We start from the raw sequence: 26,575 nt of genomic DNA on the forward strand, positions 1-26,575 counted from the left end.
AATGAAGCAAGGTCGAAATTAGAGTCATCTTGTCAGTTCTTGAGTTGTGTTGTTAAAACAGACTGGCATTCCTCAAATTGCTAGGAACCAGAGCAAACTAACCATTTGCCATAATTTTGGGATGGCCTGTAGTCTAACCAGACCCCAAATTATGTGTTCAGCCCTAATTTTTGTTTTCCGTAGCTTTATACAAGCTATAAGTCTCAGTTCAGGGCCATCAGTGAGGAACACACAGCAGGGGTCTTATTCCTGCTCTGCAATGTGAATTATTTATGATACATCAATTTTGATGCCAGTGTTACAACAGGTCACATGTACTTGTTAAAAAAAAACATTCTCCCAATGGATTCACATGTTAGAATGGAAACAGGAAACAGCGGGAAACAGAATTTTGAATATTTTTTTTTTCTTCTCTGGGCTTGCCAAGAAATGGGCTATTTATCAAATTTGTCAGTATAATGATTTTTGATATTCAGGGTTCCCGTTTACCTGGGAATGTGGAGTAGTCAGCCAGAGGAAATCTTTCACTGATTGGATTTATTAGTGATTTCCCTTCTCTAATTTACACCAGACCCTTTGATCAAACAGCTCTGTTCCACTCACTTGATGGTTGAACTTTTGTTGACGAGTTTAGGCTTGCAGCCTTCTGATCTACTCTAACCCCATATGATTTAGCATCTATTTCCAAAGCCCTATTGAAACTCCTTTTACAAAGGTTACCTACGACCTCTGATTACCTAATACGCCCCTCCCCCATATTTCAAAACAAATTCTCACATTTCTCTTGGTCTTTGCACATTTGACAGTGATGGATCTTTTCCTGAAACATGTTTCTCTTGATTATCCTCTGAGCTTGGCCCAGACCTGCATTTGCAACTGCCTTGAATATTGCAGAATCCTCACCACCAGTGTCCCTGCCTCCCAGATCTTCCTGTTTTGCTCTGTTCCCCATATTGCTGCTAGGTTAATATCCTAAATGATTATCTCATTTCCTTACTCAACAGGCCTTGGTAAACCCCTGATACTAAAGAAAATGGGTACAAATCCATTTGTGCATTCAAGACCCTCAAAACAGCCCACCCCCAACACAGGTTCACATTATGTAGTATTTTCTGGCCTGAAACTTGCTCTATAGCCCTGTCTAGCTTGAGACTGACAGAAGTTTGCATATCCTTATTTTCCAAGTGCTTGGACTAAGGGTGTGTATAATCACAACCAGCAAAACAGAGTTTTGATATCCATTTCTATGCTTGTATCCTATGTTCTAGCCAAACTAAATTGTTTATTGATTCCTGAATACAAACAATATTTGTTTTGTTGTGTGTGAGAGAGAGACTCTTACTATGTTGTTCAGTACATAGTAACTGAACAGTAGTTCAAACTCCTAGGCTCAAGTCATGCTCCTGCCTCAGCTATCCAAGTAGTTATGACTACAGATGTGTGCTACCACTCTTGACTGCTTTATTTTAATTTTGCTCATCTTATTCCTTGTGCCTGAAATACCACATCTTCTGTCATCTCTGTTAAATTCCTACTTGTGCTTTAAAATAAATCTTAACTTCATTTTCTAATCTTTAAAGTCACTGCACCCTGAACATAGTATATGCTCAATATGTTTTTGTTGCATTAAATTTCTGAACTGTCATTTCTGTTTTCCCCGCTTTAATATCTATTTTGTTTAGTGATTGGGCCTAATTCAGTGATTGTGATTGGGCCTAGGTCAGTGATTGCTGCCCTTCCCTGTTCCTTTTTTCCCCACTGCTTTCTATTGAGAACACAAATTTAGATGGGAGCAGAGTTAAGGAAAGATGACAGAGACACAAGAATTAAACGAAATAAAGCAAGGGTGGCATGCGTCACTTCCATGGAACTAAAGCTAGGGTAATCAAGAAAGATCTATAGTGATTTTTCTATTGCTGTAAAACACCAAGACCAAAACCAGCTTATAGAAGAAAGAGTTTATTTTGGTTTACAGTTCCAGAGGGATAAGAGTTTATCATAGTAGGGAGGCCTGGGCAGCAGGCAGCAGACATGATGACAAGAGGAAAAAGCTGAGAAATTACTTCTTCATCTGTAGAGAAACAAAGAGAGTGAACTGGAAATGGGCAAGGCTATAGACTTTCAAAGTCCCCTGTATTAGAGTTTTACTGTGAGGCAACTCTTATAAAGGAAAACATTTCATTTGGGACTAGCTTACAGTTGAAGGTTTAGTACATTATCATCATGGCAAGAAGCATGCTGGCATGCAGGCAGATATGGTGCTGGAAAGGTAGTTCTAAATTTGGATTGGCAGGGAGCAGAAGGAGACTACCACACTAAGCCTACCTTGAGCGTCTGAGATCTCAAAGCTGAGCCCCTAGTGACAAACCTCTTCCAACAAAGCCACACCTACTCCAACAAGGCCACACTTCCTAATACTGCCACTCCCTATGAATCTATGGGGCGTTTTTTATTCAAATCCCACGTCCAATAATACAGTTCCTCCACCAAGGCTGCACCTCTATAACCTTTCTAAACAGGACCAAAGCGTTCAAATACCTGAGTCTATGGAAGACATTTCACCATCACGATCTGACATAAAGGGAAATGAGTTAAGCTGCTTCTCAAATTTCCATCTGAGAACAAGTGAAATCAGATTAGCCATACTAGAGATATATACATCTATATAAATATATCATTTGGGACACATTCAAAAAACAGTGTCAAGGTTATTAAGGAGCCAAAGCTACTTTCTAGACAAGTAAGTATCCAAGAACAAGAGTCCACGCTCTTTGTCTATGTCCCTTTACTCCTCAGTGTCCTTCCCACCCTCTCTTTCAGTAGCATTAACTTTGAACAGCAATGAAACAATGAATATGACCCAGGGAAAGAGTACTACCAGAATGAGCGTCAGGAAATTGGGGTATTACATTTGCAACAGATTTGATGGAGTATTGAGATGGTGGATAAGAATGTAGTGTATTCCGAGACCAGGGGAAGCAGCTATCAAAGCTAACATTTAGAAATAAGGAATAATGAGCATCCATAATCAATATAAGGAGATAGATTTTGGTTTTTACACAAGAAATGGGAGAGAGTAGTTCTTTCAACTGAAAATATGTTAGAGTTCTATATACTGGTAAATTTATACAAAATGAATAAATTGTAATTAATAAAAAATAAATTAATTAAAAATAAAAGAAGAAAAGAAAAAAAATTATGTTCAAAATTCCTGGGAAAGTGTTTTTAATGTGGACCTAAGAGGAGCTGTGTACCAGTAAGTGATGGTAAGTAGTAGATGTTTTCCAGATAGAACCAGGCTTTGTGTTTAAAACTCTTGTGTCTAAGGAAAGAAAACTGTGAGTTACAAAATTTCATTTTGGTGAATATCACACTCAACGCACAATATTTTTTCATGAAGAGGGCTACCAATAAGTATATAATGTTATAAACAAAGTGCAAAACATTATAAAATATTGATTGAAAACTTTGGACTAATTAGAAATCCAGGTTTCAGTTGTAGCTTTTGCTACATACTTGTTTCATAGCTATAAAACACTTTACTCTCATTCTACCATTCACTTCTTCCATCATTAAAATGCTAGTATCTCTTTCTGAGGTGACATTATTATTATTATTATTATTATTATTATTATTATTATTATTATCTATGTTGGGGAGACAATTCAGTTGGTAAAGGGCTTCCTGTGCAAACATGAAGACTTGAATTTGATCCCCAGAATCCATGTAGAAGTGTTGGGTATGGTGGTGTGAACTTGTAATCCCAGTGCTGGGGTAACAGAGACAGCCAGATTTCTGGGGTTTACTGGCTTACCCAGCCTAGCCTAATTTGTGGGCACCAGGCAAATGAGTGTCTTTTCTCAAAATGCAAAGTGGATGCCTCCTGATAAATGACCCATTCGAAGTTGTCCTGTGGTCTCCACTAGCATGTATGCACACATGTATGTGCATTTTCATATGTATGTACTCACACAAACATGCACCTTATGTGCACATACATGCACAGAAAGTATAGTTGTCTTAGTCTATTCATGCATAAAAGGTGATATCACCAGCTTTATTTTGTTTATGCTGCTGGGTTTTTTTTTTTTTTGAGAGCAAAAGGAGATGAAAAGTTAACAATTATATAAAATTATAAAAATGTTATGTTGACTATGTTAGTAAATTGACTATGTTACTTGACAATGTTAGTAAATTCCTGCACTAGCCTACAAAGTCATGAATGTCACCTGTTCCCTGATCCGGACAGATGTACAGTTCTTGGCCTGTAGCAGACTTGGTAAGTCTGAAATATGAATCTATTGAGCTGATGATGTGGCTCAATAGTAAAGCATTTGCATAACATGTGTGACGTCTTCAGTTCTATATTCATAGAGGGGCAAACATTTACATTTCTAGGAGTTTGTGGATTTTGATAGGATGATCATCGGAAATGTAAAGCCAACATGAGCTATAGAGTGAGGATCTGTTTCACCTTCAAGCTCCCGCTCCAGAAAGAAGGAGAGAGCTCTGTCTTTTGGTTGATTGATTTCCATATTATGTTGGTTCTCAAGTTCATTGCTCTTTTTTTCTCCTTTCTCCTGTTTGCCGCTCGCTTCATACCCTCCGTGATGGCAGCAAACTCTGGAAATGAACCTCACCAACCTGGTTAAACGCAACAGTGAACTAGAAAATCAAATGGCCAAACTAATACAGATCTGCCAGCAAGTTGAGGTATGTAACAGTAATATGTGTAATCCTTTCATTGGATCTGAACTGGGTCATCTTTGGAGGGACTTCAGTTTTGTCAGACTGTAGCTCAGCCATTTGGGGTGAAGGACTGAATGGTAGTGTAGATGATCTCATGCCATTAAGAATTTTGTTCTAAGAAAGGTCACAGATATGAAAGATTTTTAAGATTAGGTAATGATGATGGTTTGTGGGGAACAACATGTGAAGAATAACTCTCTTCTTTTCAAATAGTAGATGGTATGAGAATCATGTAGGAAGTGATCCTTCATCAAACTGGATGTTATCACTTAAAAAGTCAATACTGGACAATTTACGAATCATGAGTCTCAAATAATGTACGGTGATGTTTACTCAATGCAACATCTTTTTTAATCATCACTGCTTCCCCGCTTCCTAGCTTATCCCCCCTTCATCACATCATCATCTTTTCACTTGTTTTTTTTTATTTCCTCTACTTAGTCTTTTATTGTTATCACCAAATAATTTCTATTAATAAGTTGTCTGTGAATTATGAATTGCTGTACAAGTAAGTCTAAGGTTTAGAAATATTACCAACATTGAATATTAAAAGTGCTTAGAAGGGGAGTTCAGTGATCCTTGGCAAGACAGAAAAAAGAAAGTTGTTATACTTTCTTCTTTCTCTGAAAAGCATATATGCAACTCCATATATATCAGCTTGTTTTGTGTGGTTTTATGGAATAATTGATAATAATACTTAAAATCTAAATACAGACCAATAAAATATAGGATTTCTCATGGACAGTGATTGGATCATTTTTTTAATAATTTTATATAGACTCTTACAATCCACTCTTAATCTTACTTGCATGACAAATATGTAGAAGAGATCAAGTTTGTTCTGTTTTAAATGATGAAATAATTTTATCATGGTCACAGTTCAGGGTTCCTATTTAAGACTGAAGAATATCTCCTAAGGCAGTGAACCCTTATGCATAAGTAATTCCATATCCCCCAATTGTTTGGTCTCCTTAAAGTCTTGGGTTTCTTCTAGTATAGTGAACATACTTAAATGATGAACATACTTTAACAATATAATCCCTTCTGGTCACTGTTTTATATAGAGTACATGGGGTACTGTTTAAATTTACATTTGAAACTGTAGAATGGGATGATGTGGGTGTAGGGAAAAGCATAAAGAATGGAAAGAAGGAACATAAGAGTGTTAGTTGGAAAACTGCATTCCTGACTTTGCTCCTCTATGAACTAACTGGTTACATGAATGTAAGTCTGTTAGGACCTCTGCTTCAGTGTCCTTACCTGTAAAATGTGAAATTGAACCAGTACTGTGCTTTTCACTGCCTTTCCAGGTTTCACAGGCCATGGCTCTGTCAGTGTTGTTCTCTGTCTCTGTCTTTTGTTCTTTTTCTCTACTGTCTCATTTCCAAGAAGAGAAAAACGAAGTAGAAACAAAGTAGAACGTTATTATTTACGAGTAGTTTTCAGCCAATCAGAATCCCTCTGTGTTTCATTTTATCAAAGCTTCTGATTATGCTGCTAGATTATAGTGTAAGAAATCTCCACTGTTGAAGGTACAAGAGAGTATTGTAACCAGAAGATTGTATAAGGGATTTTTTTCAACTGAGAATTTACATGATTGACAGTGGAGTAATAGATAATAGTGAATAAAATATGGTTAAAAATAAAACTATCATTGTATTCATCCTAAATCAAGACACTATTAAGTATAGAGAAAGTAATAGTCAAAAAAGCATTTTACAGTTTATCCCATTGTTCTTTCATGTTAGAATCTCTCTAAAAATAATTTTCTGATTCCTGAGAAACTTCTGATCCTGGCCAGCTTCACCTAAGTGTAGCACTCTTCCATCTTTTCACAGCCCATGCTGGAAACCAGTTCTTATTTATTTATTTATTTATTTATTTATTTATTTATTTATTTATTTATCTATTTATTTATTTATTTATTCTTCTCTCATATATTACATCCCTATTGCAGTTTTCCCTTTATCCTCTCCTCCCAGATCCTCCCCTCCCCTACCTATCCACTTCTCACAGCCATAACATATATACAGAGGGCCTATGTCAGTCCCATTCATGTTCCCTGATTGGTGGTTCAGTCTCTGTGAGTCCCTATGAGCTCAGGTTAGTTCATTCTGTGGGGTTTCTTGTGGTGTCCTTGACCCACTCTGGCTCCTTCCTCTCCAAAGGATTCCTCAAGCTCTGCCTAAGAAACCAGTTCTTTTTATTATTTGCTCTGTTCTTTTGAAATGGTAACAGCAGGTATCATAAAACAATACATCATTGTGTTAGTAGGGCCAGATGCACTTAGGCTTTTGGATATCAGGTGATTTTTCTTTCTTTGGGTGCTAGGACACATGCTAGGCAAGTGCTATATACCATGGATCAGTATCACAGCCCAAGAAGTGATAATTAAAGTCGTTTTCTGAAATTAGCATTCAGAAGTTAACCTGTGCCTTAAGGAAGTAGAGCTAGCATAAGTAAAGTAAGAAGGAATCCCATGGCGTTGAAGCAAAGTAGCTATTTAAGTAGCACCCTTAGGGATGCTTGTTAAATCTCAGTATGTGAGCCACTGTCTGCTCCGGCTACACAAAACATCAGCTTTTGCTACTACCTTTTTATGAATGACATCATGCTAGGTACAGAAAAATAGCTTAGGCATACTATCTCCACACTCAATGGCTTTTTACACACTGTAAAAACCTGCTCTTATATAAAAACACTGAGAACCAACAAAGAACAGTGAGACAATATAATAGTGTTTAACATGATACTATATTTTAGGAGCTAATAATGTATAGTCTCTTTAGGTTTCTCTCCTGAATGAAGTTGGGAGAAGTGACAAGGAGGTGATAGTGAATCTGTCAGGAGTGAATCTGTAAGGGAAAAGGTTTGCAGGTGAATGTGATTAGAATACTTGCATGAAATTCCCAAAGAATTCATAAGATTGCCTTTAAGATTCTGGCCTGGGCGGGGCCCAGCCAGGATGGTTTATGGAAGTCCATGGCTATCCTTCGTGACATCACCCCTTCTGAATGCTTAGAGATATGCCCTTACATTCCCCCTTTAATAATAGGGTGCTTCTAGACTACTTTTATACTCATTCAACACAGAGCCTGTATGTCAAAAAGCCTTCAGGACAAGCTGCAGGATTAGTAATGAAGCTTGAGATATCAAAAATACTTGTAAGTACTTTATGCAGAGAAATAAACAGTAGGATAATGCTAATTATGAGAGCCAGACACTGAATGGTGTCCGGATGCTTCCCTCCCGTTTTATCTTATTCAGATTTGTCTGTAGAGAATTACTATATTCACAGTGTAATTTAAGCACTTCACTTTGGGCGGTGGTGGAGGATGCCAGCTACGACACTTTGGCAAGAACAGGAATAAGTTATACTCCTGCCAAACCTGTTTTTCTTTCTTATTGTTTGAGAATGTTTTTGTCACAGATTGACTTTTCATAAAGAGTCAATAAATACTGCTTCCCCATCCTAGTTTTTCTTTTTGTTTCCTATTCTCCTCAGAAAGTAAACAAAGCTAGAGTCTTCCTAGTATTACAGAAAGAGAGATTAAGAGAACCACTGATATATTAGCTGAATTGTAGCTTATACTTGTGGCTCGGCTTTCAGAATTCCCCCCCCCCCAAAAAAAAAGTAGTTGACAATCTTTTCTTTTGGGGCTGAAGAACATGGAAAAAAGGTAGACTCAGACTCATAGCTCTCCTTTAATCTGGTTTAGTAAGGGTATGCTTTGACCTTGACACTCTGGCCACTTGAACTCTATATTTAGTTCTTTTTTCTGGCTCTTCAAGCATCCTTTGTTTATTTTTCCAAAGGAAATCTCTGTATAAAGCATAGCTAAGGGAAAATGTATACCAACAGATGGTTACTTCCTTTTGGCATTCCTGAAATTTTGCCAGGGAAGAAAAATAGTTAACTCTGTCTAATCAGTGCACCAACAATGTTTCTTGAGCATGCGATATGTGCGTGGCATGCTGATGATCTCCAGGAACTTAGAGCCTGACTAGGGAAAGTCCAGCCTCTACCATGCAGGATGGGGAGTACAAATGAGGTAGTATATCCCCTCTCACTTAGTTCACTTTTTTTCTGAGCTTTTAGGCCCTGAGCACACTAAACAAACAAACAAACAAACAAACACACACTTTCCGGAACTTTTGTGTGCCACTTTGTTTTACCTCTTCCAAAAAAGGCTAGTTCACCCCAGAAGCTCTGTGGGCAAGTTGATATCACCTGATTCTTCTCAAGTCTTTCATGGAGTTGGGTAGTCCTGCAGTGTCTGGACAAGGGAGAAGTAAAGGAGCTGCAGAGGGCAAGTGAGGATAAAAGGAGGGAGGGGAGGAGCTTCCCTTTCGTTGAGGAATTTGAGCTTTACTTTGTCTCTTACCAGTTATTCGTTCCAATGGCTTTGGAAACATTTCTCTTTGGTCTTGAAAGTTGACGTGGCTTTATGTTCTCTATCTCTGTTTTTGTTGCTTGTATACTTGGTTTAGGATGGGCAAGAGTATGTTTTCACAGGAGTCTAACCGTTTCTCTGAGTAGAAAGAGAATAGTTTAAAGGAAATTAATTTTTTCAAAGTACTGCTATCATGATTTCAGCACTGATCATTAAATCCATGAGGTGGTTGAACTGGAAGTAAGAATAGAATCTAAACCATTTGAACATACAGACTGAGTACATAGTAAAAATGAATGAGTAATTACATTGAAGTGAGTCTAATCAGGGGAATTATTTTTTAATGAGAAAATGCATTTTAGCTAAATGTTGAAAGAGGAAAAAATAACCCTCTGGAGAGTCAGACAGCAGATATATTAATGAAGGTGCAAATGTGAGCTTGCAGGGGAAATGGTATTCCATGCTCTAGGTGTATAACAATAAGTAGACAATGGTTTCTGCCTCTAAAGAACGTGCAAATTGGCTGGAAATAAAGATAAAGCAGCAAATTGGATGTGAAGGAATCCTAGTTGTAATGAAGACAGATGCAAGATATCAGGCTGGCCCTGAGGAAAAAGCATTCAGATGTGCCTGAGGGACTTAGAAAAGAAGGCAGAATGGAAATGAAAGTGGAGTTATCTTGAAAATGAATAAACATTTGCCAACAAAAATGAGAGGAATGATTGAAGGAGATGCATGCAACACTATGAAGAGGTGATAAGCACTCAAGGGACTAGCAGAAATTTGATTTCACCAAATCTAAGATTTGAGAACCATTGCAAGAGGCAAGTCTGGAGAAAAACCCTGGACCCAGAAAATGCTGGGCTTTGTGTGCCATGGGCAGATAAAGCCTAGACTTTATTCTAAGGAGTATAAGGATCTATGAAATGATTTTAAGCAGATGACTAGCTGGATGAAATCTGTGCCTAGAAAAATAGCCAAGATTGCAAGATTGTGGGATGGTAATTGGAGCAGGAGTCAAGGATCAAAAGTGAAGACAGAGACTACTTAAGAGTTTTACTGATACAGGGAGAGTCTATCATCATACCACCTTGACATAGGAAAAGATGAAGGGCCTTCCAGAGGCAGTGACAATAAGGATAGAGAGGAAGGGATAAAATCAAAACATTTCTAGAAGCTAAAGTCAATATTCCATGGGGATGCCATGAGTGGCTGTGTGTAAGGGAGTACTAGGATAGTCCACAGATATATTTCTTCCTTGGGTGACTAAATAAACATATCTATTGCTTTTAAGTAGATGAGGAAATAAAAAAAAGGACTTCTTTTAGACATTGGTGGTTTGATCAGAAAGCCAGATAGGAAATGCCTGGTAGGTGCTGGCTGGCTGAATCTGGATGTCAGGAGAGAGGCCTTGGAAAGAGGAAAACTTGGAAGCTACCAGTGTCTAAGTAGCATTTGAAGCCACAGAGAATGTGTAAGAGAGGACTCAAGGCAGACGTTTTGCCCAATGGTTTGTCACTCAGAATAGAGCAACAAAGTGACCTTCCTCAAACAAATAAACTGCTACCTTCAATGAGGTTACTAGGGTATGATGTGCATTTAAGAAATTCAATATCAGCAATGCATTCTTATTGGGGGGGTATTCTTATTTTATTCTGCCATGGTCTCACTATTAAGGGCAGTGTTAACAGCACTATAGGTTAACAATGTCATCAGGTTTCCCAAAAGCATCTAAAGAGGGTACATGTCTACAAATGCATTATTTCTTTTCTTTTCTTTTTTCTTTTCTTTTTAGTTACATTTTATTAACTCTGTATCTCAGCTGTATCTGCTCCCTCATTCCCTCCCAGCAATGCATTCTTAATCTGTGGAAAGAACTACAGGTTTGTATGTTACTGTTGCAAAGACTATAGTCAAAACATTTACTAAAGAGTTTTCCTATTCCACCTCTTATGTTTTTAACTCTTTTCATTTGCACGAAACTCTGTGATATAAGCACTATTACTTTTCCTGCTTTATAAATGAAGAAATGGAGTTGCAGAACGATTTACATAACTTGCTCAGGCTCTGTGGATATGGATACATTAGCTCCTAACTCCTCTGTTACACTTCCTTTTGCAAGGTCAAGACACCCACTACTTGGGTGTTGCTTGTTCAACACTAATACCTTCTGGGCCCATTTGGAGGGTGACTTACGGTGAGTTAGGCGTATGAGATGAGAGAAGATGTGAACTCTGGGGGGGGGAGTGGAGAGAAAATTGAGAGAACAGTGGAGGAAGAGGCAAAAAGCCATCAGAAACAGAGATTCAAAATGTCAGGAGAAAAGAAGCCTTCATGATGTGGATGTTTGGATAGAGTCCAGTGTTGCAGAGACATCAAAGAAGATACTATAGCCTTTGAGGGAAGAGGGCATTGTGCAAAGAAGAGGATGGAAGATAGATTTAGAGAAGTCAAGGAGAAAGCAAGCTGTAAGGAAATTCGAGGTGTAAGAAGCCTGATCATGATGATAAAATGGAGAAATGGGTTGGTAGTTATTATCTTTTTGATATGCAGAGCAATAGGACCCGTGCACATATGCCATCTTGTAGCTGCTTATTGTTGTTGTTGTTGTTTTTTTTTTTTTTTTCTGGGTAAGTAACTATAGGAATCACTCGATCTACTGCCTCCAACCATGCATGCTCCACTTCCTTTCCCAACTTGGCATCCAGCCACCCTTCCTATACAGGACTATTTTGCCCAGCTCCAAAACCTTGACTTTTACAACTTGCTTCCCCTAGAAATGCTGTGTAGGTTCTGGATTGCAGTGTGTTATGGTACCTTTGGAACTGAATAGACTGCAGTTGCACTAGCAGCATGTTAGGACAGATAGGTTCTTTAAGCCTCTGTTTCATCAGCTATTCTGTTTGTACTGATGCCTTGAAAGGTATAATTTGGGGAAAAGTGCATATGCCTGTGCCCAGTATAAGGTCAAAGCTCCATAATTGATAGTGGAAGGAAGAGGAAGACAGAGAGACAGGTGGAACAAGGAGAGAAGTAGGTAGGAGCAATCCTCAACAGTCGTAGTCCCCTTAGGGTACCACACTTAGTGCTGGAGATCCCTCTGCTTGACTGTAGGACTTGCAGAAGTGTTTATCACTATCTGTGAGGCACAGGAGAAATTTAGTTATGCAAAAGGCTTACAATCAACTTCAAGCTCAGCAAATATACACCAGACCTTCCCTTGGGAAGACATAGTGGCAATGATATTGTATCACCTAAAACCTGGGTATCTCAGCCCCATGGCTCTTTTAATAAACCACAAGTAGCTTCTGCAAATGTGACAAACTAATGTTTTATCCTCAGTGACCTAATACTTTTCAGCTTTTAGGTTAGGCAAATTTTATTTAGTAAGTGACAGTTCACTGCCATTCTATGAGAATAACTAAGGGATTCTTTCCATTGCTACTTAAGTAAACTTCTCTATTACCATGCCCAAATTGCTTTAGATTCCTGACTCTAGGGGAAGGCAAAAGAAAAGTTTTAGAGAAGAACAAATGCTTTCAGCCTGAGTAGTTTTGAAAGACAGGGAGTTCTTTGGGATTTAGTGTTTGTTAGGCAAATGTTCAGTGGGCATTTTTATAAGAGATGGAAGAGCAAGAAAAGCACTTGATAGCTTCCAAGAAGGATTTAGGGCTACCAATACCTTGTGAGAAAGTGGAATTATGTTTTGAAACAACTGTGGAATTATAGGTGAAAAAAATAAGTTACCATGAACAATGGAAAATAAGTGCGTACTGACCTAGTCAGTCTATTAAGCAGTGACTAATTCAGAGTATTACATTCAATCTTATTAAGTATATAGCAATTGACATTTAATATAGACAGAGAATCTAAATCTATTATGCAATTTGAAGTGTGGGCACAACCTATTTTTATACTACAAAAGAAAACACTTTATAATTTTTCAGGTACCCAATACATTTCAATCCTTTTTCAAAACTACTTTGTGACAATTCTTGATATATTGGAGTAAAATAACATTTTTTTGAGCATGCTAACTGTTGCAGTGGGAATATTTTGAGGGTATAGACACATGATAAGGTTTAAGTAGAAAATGAATTCATAGCTATAAGACAGGTAAGATTTCAAGTGTGGTCTGTCTTCATAGCCAAAGTAGTACATATTGGCATACATTCTCCTTCTACTCAAATACACTCCTTTGATATGACAGACCTCATATTGTAGCCCCATTTCTCATTTGCTTCCCTTCCTCCTCTTTTTCCCATTACTCACTATCGAAATTCCAGAATTCACTAAATGACTAGAACATTTGTATAAATTTGATCTTCTCTGCTTAACGCTTCTCACTTTGCTCTCATTCTCCATTTTCAATTAGAATACTAGCAATTCAGCTAAAGACCCATCCAACCTGTCTTGTACTCTTGAACACCTCTAGCCCTTATCTTACTTCCAGTTTCTCTTATATCATCTCAATCTAAAGGGAAAATTTTTACTTTGTCCTAAAACTAAAAGAATCATTATGACAAGCACCATTCACACACAGCTGTTGAGACATCTTTTTTATTTTATTTTATCTCTGTCTTTCAAGAAACATCCAGCTGCATGGTATGCTTAGCAGAGACAGGGAAGAGAATCATATTTGAACAATTCATTCTTGCCACTGTGCTAGAGGCATTTTTTGTTTCCATTCTCAGTGTTTGTGACAAACTTGTGATAGAGTAGATGACACCCTCATTTTCAAGCAATGAACCAAAGGGTTGGAGAAATGAGATGCCTTACTGAAGGTCACATATGCAGGAAGCTGAGATGCCGTTCTAAATCTCTGGCTCCAAATCTGTTCTTTGCACAGTGCAGCTTGGAGAGCCTGTTTGTTTGCTGGCCACTGATTCATATAAGAAGACAGCTCTGGAGGGCCCACTTTTTCCTCCTCTAAATCTCTGAGTCTCTAGAAGAACAGATGGTCAGTTTGGGGACTTGGCATCCTTTAACCTAAGCCTTATATATACATATTCTTGCCTTTGGCCTATATTTGGCAGTCCAGGACATGTTCTCATATTCTAAGAGTCTGTCTTGGGCAGGAAGGAGAATGAGAATAAAGGAGGCCTCAGGATCATACTCTTACTTCTCAGATTATTTTGGGACCATGTAAGTACTGAAAATAAGGTAGTCATCTCTAGGTAATAGTGCTATCCCACCTATAGTCTGTCAGTTTACTATGAGACGTAGACTGGCTTATTGAAATTTCCTGGCAGTGTCCTTCTTCTACAGGCTGGGCATGATGAAAACACAAAGGAGTGTCTTTGAGACACACTTTTTCTAAACAGTTTCTAAGAATTTGGCAGTAAGAGGTGTTGCCTCAAGTATAGTTAACATTATTATGTTGAAAATAGACTCTAAAAATAACACACTACCACAGTGAAAGGATTTAATTCTATTTCCTCTGCAAAAGTGAGAGAGAGTGTGTGTGTGTGTGTGTGTGTGTTTCAGTGGTGAACTCTTGTTCTTTGATGAAATGATAATTGAGAAGTGTATGGACACTCAGAACATTATCTACTTCCTCAGCACAGAAACCTGATGTTACATCTCAGCCCATGTTACAGTTTAGCATTATTTGAACATGCTTTCCTTGTGGTGATCATCTCTCTAGCATATAGCACAGTAGCCTTGCATCACTGCTACACATCTGCTTACTTCATAGATGGCTGCCTGAGTGTTCATCTTTGGGCTTGTATGGAGCGAGAGGTGTGTGTAAAGAGGAGATATGTGGAAAGAAGGCAGTTGACCACTGAGACGTTTGTGTTTAAACTGGGCCATGGGTATTGCTTTGACCCCTGGATTTTCTTTCTCCATAAAGGGTTCTTTCAATTCTTTTCTTCAATTCCTTGGTGTTTTTTCCATATAAGGGGAAAAACTGGAGCAACACTGGAGAACTTGGCCTTTGCTTCTTCTAATAGAAAATATTGTCTCTTGTGTACAGAGCTGGCTTGTCCCTGCTACTCCTCATTCTCTTCCATATACCAAGCCTATTTAACCTTCTCCTCAGCAAACTCAAAGGCCCAAAATGGTTTTGGAATAATTTTAAGCCTATAAAACTTTAGCTTAACTATTTTATTGTACCCATTGGAGTCCATGTTACATAGAATCACACTATTCCACCATTTATTCTTCAAACACAATTTCTGTACATGTAACCATGCATTGACATCTGAATGCCAAAAGTTATCTAAGTAGTAAAATCTTAGTCCAGGGACAATCTTAGAACATGCAGTGACAGGACTAGACATAGAAGAATAAAAATGGTAGATGGAGAGAAGGAATGTATAAAGAAAGATAAAACAAAACAAGATGTTCATTTTCTCTGTACTGAACATACTAGACAGTTTTTATGTTCTAGCATCTGAAGAGCTGTGAGTCATAAGCCCTCTTGGGGCTTTTCTGGGTTTTTGATTGCTGCCTGATCACCATCCAAGAGCTCCAAACTAATTCAGGAGGATTCTATTGACTTTCTAGTGTAATGGAATTTACGTTATTTTTGATAGCCTAAATTGTATGCTGATATTTAAGAAGCAAAATCTGATATCACAGATGAGTAGGTAAATTGCATAGTTTCTGCTTTCCAGAGAAGAAAATTAAGCACCTTAATGCTTTCACACTCCATTTCTGTCAAAAATATGTTATTGGCAGCAAACCATTTAAAAAGAGCCCACTGATTTGCAGTGAGTATTGCCAACTTCCATGTTAACCTGGTTACACATTAGGTTGGAAGGTAAAAAACAAATGAGGCTCTCGGGGAGGGGTTGGTGTTGATTATTTTATGATCTTTTTTTTTAAAAAAAAAAACAAAACAAAACAGGATCTCACTACTTAACCCAGATTAGCCTAAACTCACAATGTAGCTCAGTCTATCCTCAATCTCATAACAATCTCCTGCTTTAGGATTGCTGTGATTACAAGATTGAGCCACCACTTTGTACTTTAAAAAAAAACAAACCAGTCCTTCCAGTGATTCACTAAAACATCAATCCCTCCCTTATTTCCCCCTGTGGACTTTTATCAAAAAGCATTCATTAAGCTCCATTGTGTGTTTAGCATTGTGCTAAGTGCTCTTGGGATAGCAACAGGTGCGTAAGTCATGACCCTTGTCTTTAAGGACTTTATAGCCTAATTAGCAGAGCCTATGATATAAAGCAGCAGTGAACACTAAAATTAGGAGTTTATGAGAGAGTGGGAATGAAAAAGGCTAACATTCCTATTCCCATCACCAGTAGCTAACACTTATTAATATTTAATATGCACCAGGTAGTGTGTTAAGTGCTTTACATATATTATTTCATTTAATCCTCTCAAATACCTCTGAGACAGGCACTTTTATTATCCTTAGTTTTCATTTGAGAAAATTCAGCTGAGATAAGGGACTTGCTCAATGAGAGCAATAAAAGATAAGACTAGAGAGGCTTGGAGGGACCTGGTCACAAAGGATTGTAAAAATAGTGTTAAGAGGTTTGGAATTTACCCTAAGGTCAGAGAGAAGCCAACTGATTTTTATCATGAAGCTATTTTAAGCATGGAATTAGTGTGAGTTTTGTGGGGTAAACTATTCTGTTTGACTACTGGATTAAGAATTCTGCAAGATAGAGTTCAGGACAGCCAAGGCTACACAGAGAAACCTTGTCTTGAAAAACCAAAAAAAAAAAAAATCCTCAGGAGAACTAGATAGATGGAGTACTTAACCATTGAATTCAGCCCTAATATTGTGTTGGGGGGAAGAATATACCATGAAGATTAAAAAGTGGAGCAGACTAGTTAGGGAATATTGTGGTATAAGGCTTGGCACATGTTGCCCTCAATACACATTTCTTCGATTTTTTTTTTTTTTTTTTTTTTAGATTTAGTGAGTAACAATTAGAAAGGACAAAGAAAGAAATAGATTTGAGTTATACTTAGTAAGTGAAATATATGGAATGTGATGATTCATTGGATATACAGACAAAAAACAAGAGACAGTTCAGAACAATGGATGCCAATGTTTCTGAGGAGCTGTTCACATGGTACTTCATTCATTACATTTTAGGAGCATTAGTTAAATTTAGAACTAATGGGAAGTTGATGAACTCAACTTCGGGAATACAGTTTGTACTGTCCAATTTTAGATAAACAAAAAGTTCCAGTAAGTAGTTAAGTATATGGATCCCAGATTTCAGGGGATATTTAAGATGGAAATGTAGATGAGGCAAAATTGGGATCATTTCCATGTAATAGAATTGTTCTCAAATTGGATTTGCTGGGCCGGAGATGGCTCCGTGGTTAAGAGCACTTGCTGCACGTGTAGAGGACGAGACTTCAATTCCCAGCAACCCCGCTGTGGGGCTCAGAATCACTTGTAACTCCAACTCCAGAGCATCCAATGCCTTCTTCTGGTTTCCGTGGTTATCTAGATGCACATGCAGGCACACGTACACAAAATATTTTAAAACTCTTTTAAAGATTAGATTATGCTAATGGTTACATAAGTCTTTAAACTTACCCAAAGCTACTGGATTTTTTTTTTACTTCAAATGTATTGACTTTGTAGGTTCTAATTTATATCTCTGTAAAAACAGGCAAGAAACTAGCATAGAGTAATAATAGAAGCAGTAGAAACACATGAGATCAGGCTAGGCATGGTGACATACACTTGCAATCCGAGCCACTTAAGAGACTGATGTGGGCATTTTGAAAGCTCGAGGTCATGCAGTGTTGCCGTGGCAGTAGGGAAAAAACCCATGGCCTCATGCAGGCTTCACCAGTGTTCTACCAGCTGAGCTCTATACTTAGCTCTTCCAGAAGCTTTCTTGCCACATTTTAAATGTTTTTTTTTTAAATGTTTTAAGACATGAATACACCTGGCATTATTTAGGATATATGAGTTCTTGAAATTTACTTCCAGAGATGGTTACTATGTAAAGGCCATTTGCTAAAATCTAACAAGTACTTTTCTCATTGAATGGATAATGTTGCCTTAGCCATATAGCGAGTCTTCATATAGACATGAATCTTCTAGACTGTTTTCTGTTCCACTGATTTAATTTTCTATTTACCTCCCAATGCTTTATTATTTTGATTATAGAGGTTTTGACAGTTGGACTGGGCTTGATGGCGCACACCTGTAATCATTGAGCTTGAGAGGCTGAGGCAGGATTATCATGCCTTCAACATGATACTCCTAGGCTACATAATCCAGGTCAGGCAGGTCTATATAGGGAAAGCTTGTTACGAAACAAAACAGAAAAAATAATAATAAAAAAAACAAAGCACATTTAACATTTGGTATCTGTTTTCTTAATGTTTTATACACTTGTTTTTTTTATATGAATTTTAAGATGTTTTTAACCAGTTATAAAACATCTCAGTTTAGGTTGTAATTATTATCTTATTGCAATTATATACTAATTTTTAGAGGAAATGTATTTTTATGATGTTAGGTTTTTCATCAAGAAACCTGATGATAGTACATGTCCATATTTTTCAGTTTTTATTTTTGAGATCATTTTTAATATATATATTTTCAAACATACTGTATCCTTTGTTCAATCAAATCCTAGGTGTTTTATAGACCTGTAGAGAATGTGTTACTTTTCCATTTTCACTTTTAAAAAGCACCTGGAGAAAGCTTCTGATTTTATGTGTTTTCTTACTATATTGATTATTTTAGAAATGTAGTAAAGTAGTCTCTTGGGTTATCTGAGATGCTTTTATCTCCTTTACGAAACGGTACCAGTTACTTCATTTTCTTGCCTCAACAAATCATCAAGAATTGTAATGTCAGATATCTTCGTTTTATTTGTGTTTTTATTGAAAAGGGCCTTAGCATGTCATAATTTAGTGTGATGTTGGCTATTTGTTTTTAGCATCTTCGAGTAACTTTTTTTTTAAAATTTAGAGCTTTCATTTGGTTTGGCTAATGAATTTTGTTTAAAAAAATTTAGAATGTGTTACTGTAATTGCATAAGTTGGTAAATTTTCTAATGCTGAGTCATTTTTTTTTTATTCCTGGAATTTTATTTTATTCTTTTGTTGCTTTGTTAGATGTTCATTTTCAGATATATTTAGAATTTTAATATATTCTGGTTATCTTATTAGGTTTTGGGTAGTGTAGAGTATGATTTGATATTATACTAGACTCATCAGATGCATTTGAGATCTTTTTTATATTTCTCTTTGGTCTTAAGTGAATTCAATGATATGGAACAAATCTGTTCTTCCAAGAGACTATAGACCTAAGTACTACAACCATTTGGACCCAGAGCCTTTTAAGAAAAGAGCTTTAAGAACCTTTCTAATCTTGAATAAAGTTATTCTTCTCTTACTATTTTTTCACATCTTTGACAAAAGTATATAGTATTTAAATTATTTTCAAATATATGTCATGATTTTATATGTAATATTCCCTTGTAATTACTTTAGTATTTATCCAGTAGTATATTGGAACTGGCTTACCAGTTCAGTGCCATGTCTTCCCTCAGTTTCAGCTCCATCCTTATTTCTGCACCTCTTGAGGCAGGACAAATTGTAGGTTGAAGTTTTTGTCCTGGATCGGTGTCCTCATCTCTCCATTGGAAGTCTTACCTAGTTGCAGGAGGTGGCCATTTCAGGTTACATATCAGGTGGTTAAGAACACCAGCTGCTTTTCAGGATCTAAGTTTAGTTCCCAGCACCTACATGGTAGCTAACAACCACCTATAACTCTCGTTCCAAGGGACCATACACCTTCTTTTGGCTTCTTAAGGCCAAAAGAACAGACATGGTACACAGTCATAGGTGCAAGCACAATACCCAAACACATAGAATTTAAAATAAGACTGTGTCCTTTTATTATTTTTGATAGAATTAACAATTTCAATTTTGATCTTTTTAGAGTTCTGTTTGAGCCAATTTCTTCATTTATAAGTGGTTAAAGGTTTAAATAGTCATATTTTGCGACATTATTTCTCTTTTGCAGAGTAAAGATCCAACTGTCTCTGACCTCTCAGTGTTGGGCTACATTGCCAAGCTTAACTTTTATATGAGTTCTAGAGCTCCATACTCAGGTACTCATACCAAAGCAGCAAGTGCTCTTATCTCTTGAGCCATCTCCTCGGCGCTCTTTTTTTTTTTTTTTAACTTGATCAGTTTTATACTGCAGCCATACCGTTCACATTATCATTTCTCTTTAACGTTTCTTCTATTCTTTTGCAGGCTTAGGGTAGAACCGTGGGCCTCTTGAATCCTAGTGCTCTATTAGCTATGGCTACCGGCTCCCCTCCTCCCCCTTTTGTTTGTTTGTTTGTCTGTTTGTTTTCAACATGGTTTCTCTGTGTAGCCTTGGCTGTCCTGGACTTGCTTTTTAGACCAGCCTCAAACTCACAGAGATATGCCTGCCTCTGCCTCCCCAAGTGCTGGGATTATAGGCATGTGCCACTGTGCCCAACTACTTTCTCTTATTTTTTTAAAAAATAGTCATTTCGTGTAAGTGAAACTTTCAACTTAAAGCTATTGAATTATATTGTCAACCATCTCTGTTTATTGAGGAAATTCATACTCTCATACCAAAAAAAATATGAGCAAGCAGATAGGGCTTTCTTACATGTTTTCCTTAATCATGCCATTGCAGAATGATATCAAGTTTAGTCATTTATACCTAGTCAACTCTCTAGTACAATAATAGATATTGGATACCAGCTAAAATTGAGAATAGGAACTACCACTGGTTAGGGTTTATATTGACAAATATGTGTTATCCTGTAGGAGTAGAATCCTGTTATAAATAAGACAGTTGAGTTTTCCAGACTTAAGTTGCTTCAATACAGAAAGAAATCAGTGAAAGAAGATTTGGTTTTGATGGAGCAGTTGAATGTCCTTACATTAAACTGAAGTATTGCCTTCTCTAATTTTCACCACCCCTGCATGTTCTGAGTATCTTCCTTTCTGCTCTGCCCTGTGATGTTTTTTTCTTCAGTTTGCTTTGCAACTTGTTTTCAATGACGTTTAAAGTCACAATGCTATGTGTATGAACGAAATATCATTTTATAAGGGCCTGCATTTTTATAAAGGACAAGATAAGTGCCACCACCATGGTTCTCTTTCGTGCAGTAGATTCCAGCATCTTTAGCCTGTGTAGTTATGGCTGGCTTTGATCTTTCTGGGTAGCCCAGTTTTGCCTCCAATTCAAGATCATCCTGCCTTAGCCTTTTGAGTGCCAGGATTTCCAGTGTGCTTCACTTCGCCCCAATTTTAACTGGTATTTTGAGACAGAGATTTACATAGCCCAGGGTGACCCGGAGCTCACTTTTAGCCAAGGCTTACCTGAGCTACTGGCCTTCCTGCCATTGCCTATGTGCTGGATGACAAGCATAATCCATCATGTCCAGATCAAAATTTAATTTTTTAAAAGGATGGTGGAAAGGGTGCATAGTAAAAACGAGGGCTTCTGTTTTTTCTCCCCTATAAAACATAGCATTACTGAAAAAAAAATTATCAAATATCTTCATAAAGTACCAGATTCAAATAAATCAACAGCAAAGGTATTTCTTTATATAACTGATAAATTTAAAATACAGAACAGGAATTAGATTTTGGAATTAAGAAACTATATCAATCATTATGTAATAAAATATCTTTTTGAGATGTAAACTAAAGTAGTGAGAAATGAAATAATTTCTTACTTTGAAATACTGAGGCAGAAAGGGAACAGTTCAGACAGAAATGCTGATGTTTTTGAAGCAAAAGGATGAACACATTGGGGTTTCATCATGTTGTCTAGCTTTAAATATGCTTAGACTTTTTCAAAACAAAATTGTTTAAGATGCCTATAATGTTTTCACTACAACCAGTTAAAAACTGTCAAGATGTATAAGGAAAGCATTTTAAAGCTTTCTTTACTCTCTTTTCAGTAACACTCCACAGGGCTTACTCTTTGCTTACCAAAGTCTCCTGTCATCACCCTAGCCCTATATCATACCCAGTATCCACCCATTGTATCCTCCATTTTTGTCCATTGTTTGACATTCCCCACTGAGGAGAATTTGACAACATAGAAATATCTAGGTGTAAGCTAAGCTATATTAACTGTCTAAAACTAGCCCATGGGAAACTGGACAGTAGGAGGTCCATTCTTTGCTAGAACTTTCACTTTTAATCCAGCTTTGGGGACATGAGATCTGAACTTGGCAATAAATCACAGGCATGAATTTAGATCAAAGCGAGTTAGTAAGTTAGTTCCCTCCCCAAATAAGGGCAACCCAGACTTTCTGGTTCTAGCTTAGTAAGTGGAAGAAGGAAGATTTATCTGGTTTTATAACATGGGAATAATATCTAAGTAATAACTTAAAATTTTAAATTATTGAGAAACATTTTCTAATGTTGATAAGAAAATGTGTATGCATCTCCCCTTCCATCCCCCATTTGTCCATACACCAGATAGAGAGTCCCAGCATATGCCAAATAAATACCAAAAGATTATGGAAGTTAGGGAGATAGTTCACTGGAAAAAAAGTCCTTGCTGGGTGAGTGTAAGGGTTGGTCTTCAGACCTTCAGAACCCACATCAAAATGGGAAGTCATGGTACCCACAACAATCCAGCACCCAGGAGGCAAAATCAGAGGATCCCTGGAACAAGCTGGTAGCTAGACTAGCCAGAACTGTCAAGCTCTTGGTTCAGTGAGAGACCTTGTTTCAATAAAAAACAAAACAAAACAAAAAAGCATGGAGAGCAATTCAGAACTCACATGCACTTACACAAAGACACACACATGCATACAACTGTCCCCATGTGTGCCCACACACATATAAGAAAGCATACACATGTGTGAACATGTAGACACACATGCAGAATACACATTTTAAAAATGCTTATGAGAACCACACTTTCACATGATAATCCGAGAGCTGAAATGTAAGCTATCCCATGTTACAGTAAGACAAGTAGGATCATGAATCAAAGCCTGAATTTCAGCTTCAGGCGAAAGAAGTGTTGCCTGTTTTCAATCCAGCACAGCAAGTTGGAGTGGGAGAGGAATGGGGACGGAAATCCATATTTATTTAACTTCTACTGTGTACTAGGTACTGTGAGATCCCTGTTTCTGTTAGTTCATTTGTTTTTTCACAACTACTTCTGAGATAGTGTTATTTCTATTTTACAGGTCAGAAAGATAAGCTCAGAGATAAGTGACTTGTTCAAGGTCACTGGTCTTGTAAGTTTCAAAGAGAATCCAGACAAGCCTACTTTACTTCAAATACAGGGCTCTTTCTACTTGACTCTGCTGCCTCCTGGGGTAGAAAAAAAAAAGTGCTAATAAAATACAGAAACAGCACATGAAAATCCTCAAAAGAAAGAAGGGCCAGTTTTCCCAAATAATAGTTTTAGCTACAAAGAGTATGATCAAAGGGCAGGACTGCTTTGATGGTTCCAGTGGAATGTGGGTGAGCTGGGGATATAGCTCTGTTGCTAGAGATGCATTGAGCCCTTCATGGTTCAATGCCCAGCATTGAATAAGATAATAGTATGCAAGAAGTAGAGGCAAGGGAATCAGAAGTTTAAGGTAATCATTAGCTATACATACCTTGTCTCAAAAAAAAAAAAAGGAAGGAAGGAGAGAGAGAGAGAGAGAGAGAGAGAGAGAGAGAGAGAGAAAACATAGATCATAGATAATCTTCTTTGGAGTTTAGCAGCCCAGCCCATTTGTTGTGATTTTGGTAGTTCATATTAACCCTCTGCATCTCAAGTTTTATCATCCATAAAATGTAGATATTAGTATCTGCTCCATATACCTCATGGGGTTGTTGTGAAGATATAGACATGAAATATCTCACAGATGTCTCTTTATGCTAAACCATGATGACTGTTCAGCACTGTTATTCTCTCCATGACCTTACTAGCTGGATATGGGTGAATACGCTTAAGGGTGTCATCACTAAGAACAAATTTGTATGGGAAAGAAGCTCTATAAAGGTAGACATTTTGTCTAGGAACTATTGGGGTTAGGGACACACATGCTCAGTTGCCTCACCCTGTGGGTAGTTGAGAGAGTAATGTAACATGAGTTATGTAAAATATATACAAATACATATCTCTATATAAATACAAATACATATATATGGCTTTTTACAATAAAGCAACCCCCAATTGGATCCTTGGGTAAGCCTGTTACCTTGTTATGCCAGTAGCACTTTTATGGTGGCAGAGTTGCTGTTATTTTAATAACTTACTCTCCCAATACCAGGCAGGCTAATAGATGGATTCCTTGCTATGCCGCATAGAATGGAGATCAAAAGGAGGAAGGTCTACATTCATTGATGTGTTAGCAAGTATTTTAATGAGCCTCTTGTATACAAAGATATGCTCTGTTTGACACTCACAGCATAGAACAGATGGAAAACTCTCCCTCCAGAAGCAATATAGAGAAGACAAAAGCAGAATGCAATTACGGTGTTAAAATTTTTATAACTAATTTTTTATAATTAATTTTGTAATTAAAGAATATGTTAGCTACCTTTTTTTTTCTTTGACACCTATTTCTGCTAGACTCCAGTTAATATCTTTTGGCCTCAGAGCCTGGGGATTGTGTTAATTATGGGGTATCCCACAGCAGAAAAACAAGTTTGGGCCAGCCGAATTCCTTTCTAGCTAACTATATGAAATGTAATTGGTGTTTTGTCAGAAATCAGGGGTTGATCTCCCTTCTAGCATTGCCCTTTAGCTCTGAATGATGACAATAAATAGGTAATGGTGTGCTTCCTAGTAGTGGAGCCAATCCCTCTTGACATTGACCTTTTATTCTAAATGATGATAGTAAGTATGACAGTGTGGCAGTAGGGAGAGACTCCATCATATTTTAGAAGTAGAGATAACCCTGTCCTACAGGGTTTGAGAATGGGATCAGGAGGTGTAGATGTAAAAGGAAGACTAAGAGAAGGGGCCTAAGTAATCTCAGAGAAAAACAAATAATGCAAGGCTCATTATGTTCCAGAAAACAAAGCAGAATATATTTTTAAACTGAATAAAAGTAATTCAGATGATAAAATGGTACTTGCTTCTTTCTGCATATGATGTAGAGGCTGTACCAGTAGGAGTCACAGCTACCATCATCATAGACATAGTGGTAAAAGAAGACAAAGCAAAAGGAAACACACTTTGCCATGCATTAGAAAATGTATACGATGATTGAATTGCATCAGTTACTAACCATATACAAACCCTTTGAGACTATAGGAAAGTGAGGCCACTTAATTGTTGTAAAGGAGGCTTATCTAGCAGTATATTTTGCTCTTAATGCCCATTTAAAAAATTCATTTCCAGTTTTAATTGAATTGTGGTTTTCAGTTTGCTGAAGATAGGCAATTGCCCCAGGAGTTCCAAGGAACCTTTTTTTTTTCCTTTACATTGTCCTTAGGAATTTGTACTTAGAGCATGTTCTGGATGATATGCACATATGTGTGTATGTATATATGGACCCCCCGCCCCAGACAAGGTTTCTCTGTTTAGCCATGTCTGTCCTGGAACTCGCTCTGTAGACTAGGCTGACCTCAAACTCATAGAGATCCATCTGCCCCTGCCTTCCAAGTGCTCTGACTAAAGGCGTGCACCACCACTGCCTGGCGTTTCTCTCTTTTTCTTAACATCCCCATCAAGTGCACCGGCTTTCTCTCTTTTTCTTAATACCCTATTAAGTGCACTAGTCTTTCTAGCCACATGACTTAGTTGAGACCATGGAACTATATCCTCAAGACATACTTTTATTTTGTCACAGACATGGAGACTATTCTGAGACTTCTTATCCCAGTTATGTGCTCAAACATGAGTCTCACGGTTTTGTTAGGGCTCTTTCCTTATACTTCTTTATCATCTCCCCTTACTCCTAACCTGGCCTGTTTAGCTTAGGGTTCTACTCTCTGCCTTAGCTGATTTCATTCTTATGCTTGGGCTTTTGGCTTTTCTAGTGACCGTTTGCATTTTCTGAACAACAAACAACGATTTTGATTTTTGTCATCTGAAATCCACTACTTGGAAACTTCTTTCTCAGAATGATTCCCTGCCTGTCTTTAGATGTTAGACTTGGAATTTCCCTGGACCTTCCAGTATAGATTGCTGTCTCTGAGTGTGGGCAGGGAATATTTGAATGCTGTAGTCATCTTCCAGAAACAAAGGTTTGGAGGAAGGATGCTTATGACAGACATGAGTACAAAGAGGGACTGAATTTTCCCCAAAGCCCAGGCTGAGGCTAGAGAAGGTATAACTTTTCATCACTCTCCTTGCCATTTCCTCCTTCTATCATACAGGAACGCATGGGCAGGGCAGCTTTGCATAAAAATTAACTAGGAGTCAGAAACTTGTTTTCTGGGACTGCCACTGGCACCCACAAGCTGTGTGAATTCAGGCAGAGGATCATGTGCACACCTTTACTTGTACGCAATTTCCT

The 26,575-nt window shown here is 37.5% G+C and overlaps 1 protein-coding gene across 1 annotated transcript in view; it reads left to right on the forward strand.

The window, feature by feature from the left end:
* The window catches only part of Mid2 (midline 2), a 104,520-nt gene that overhangs the window by 23,778 nt on the left and 54,167 nt on the right, over positions 1 to 26,575 (forward strand). Inside the window, exon 3 of the mRNA XM_055618377.1 lies at positions 4,618 to 4,713. Within this exon, the coding sequence (XP_055474352.1) occupies positions 4,618 to 4,713 (96 nt within the window). The remainder of the gene's footprint in view (positions 1 to 4,617; positions 4,714 to 26,575) is intronic.

The sequence above is a fragment of the Psammomys obesus genome, unplaced genomic scaffold (assembly GCF_907164565.1).
Source record: "Psammomys obesus unplaced genomic scaffold, mPsaObe1.curated_primary_1811, whole genome shotgun sequence".
Classification (NCBI taxonomy): Eukaryota; Metazoa; Chordata; class Mammalia; order Rodentia; family Muridae; genus Psammomys; species Psammomys obesus.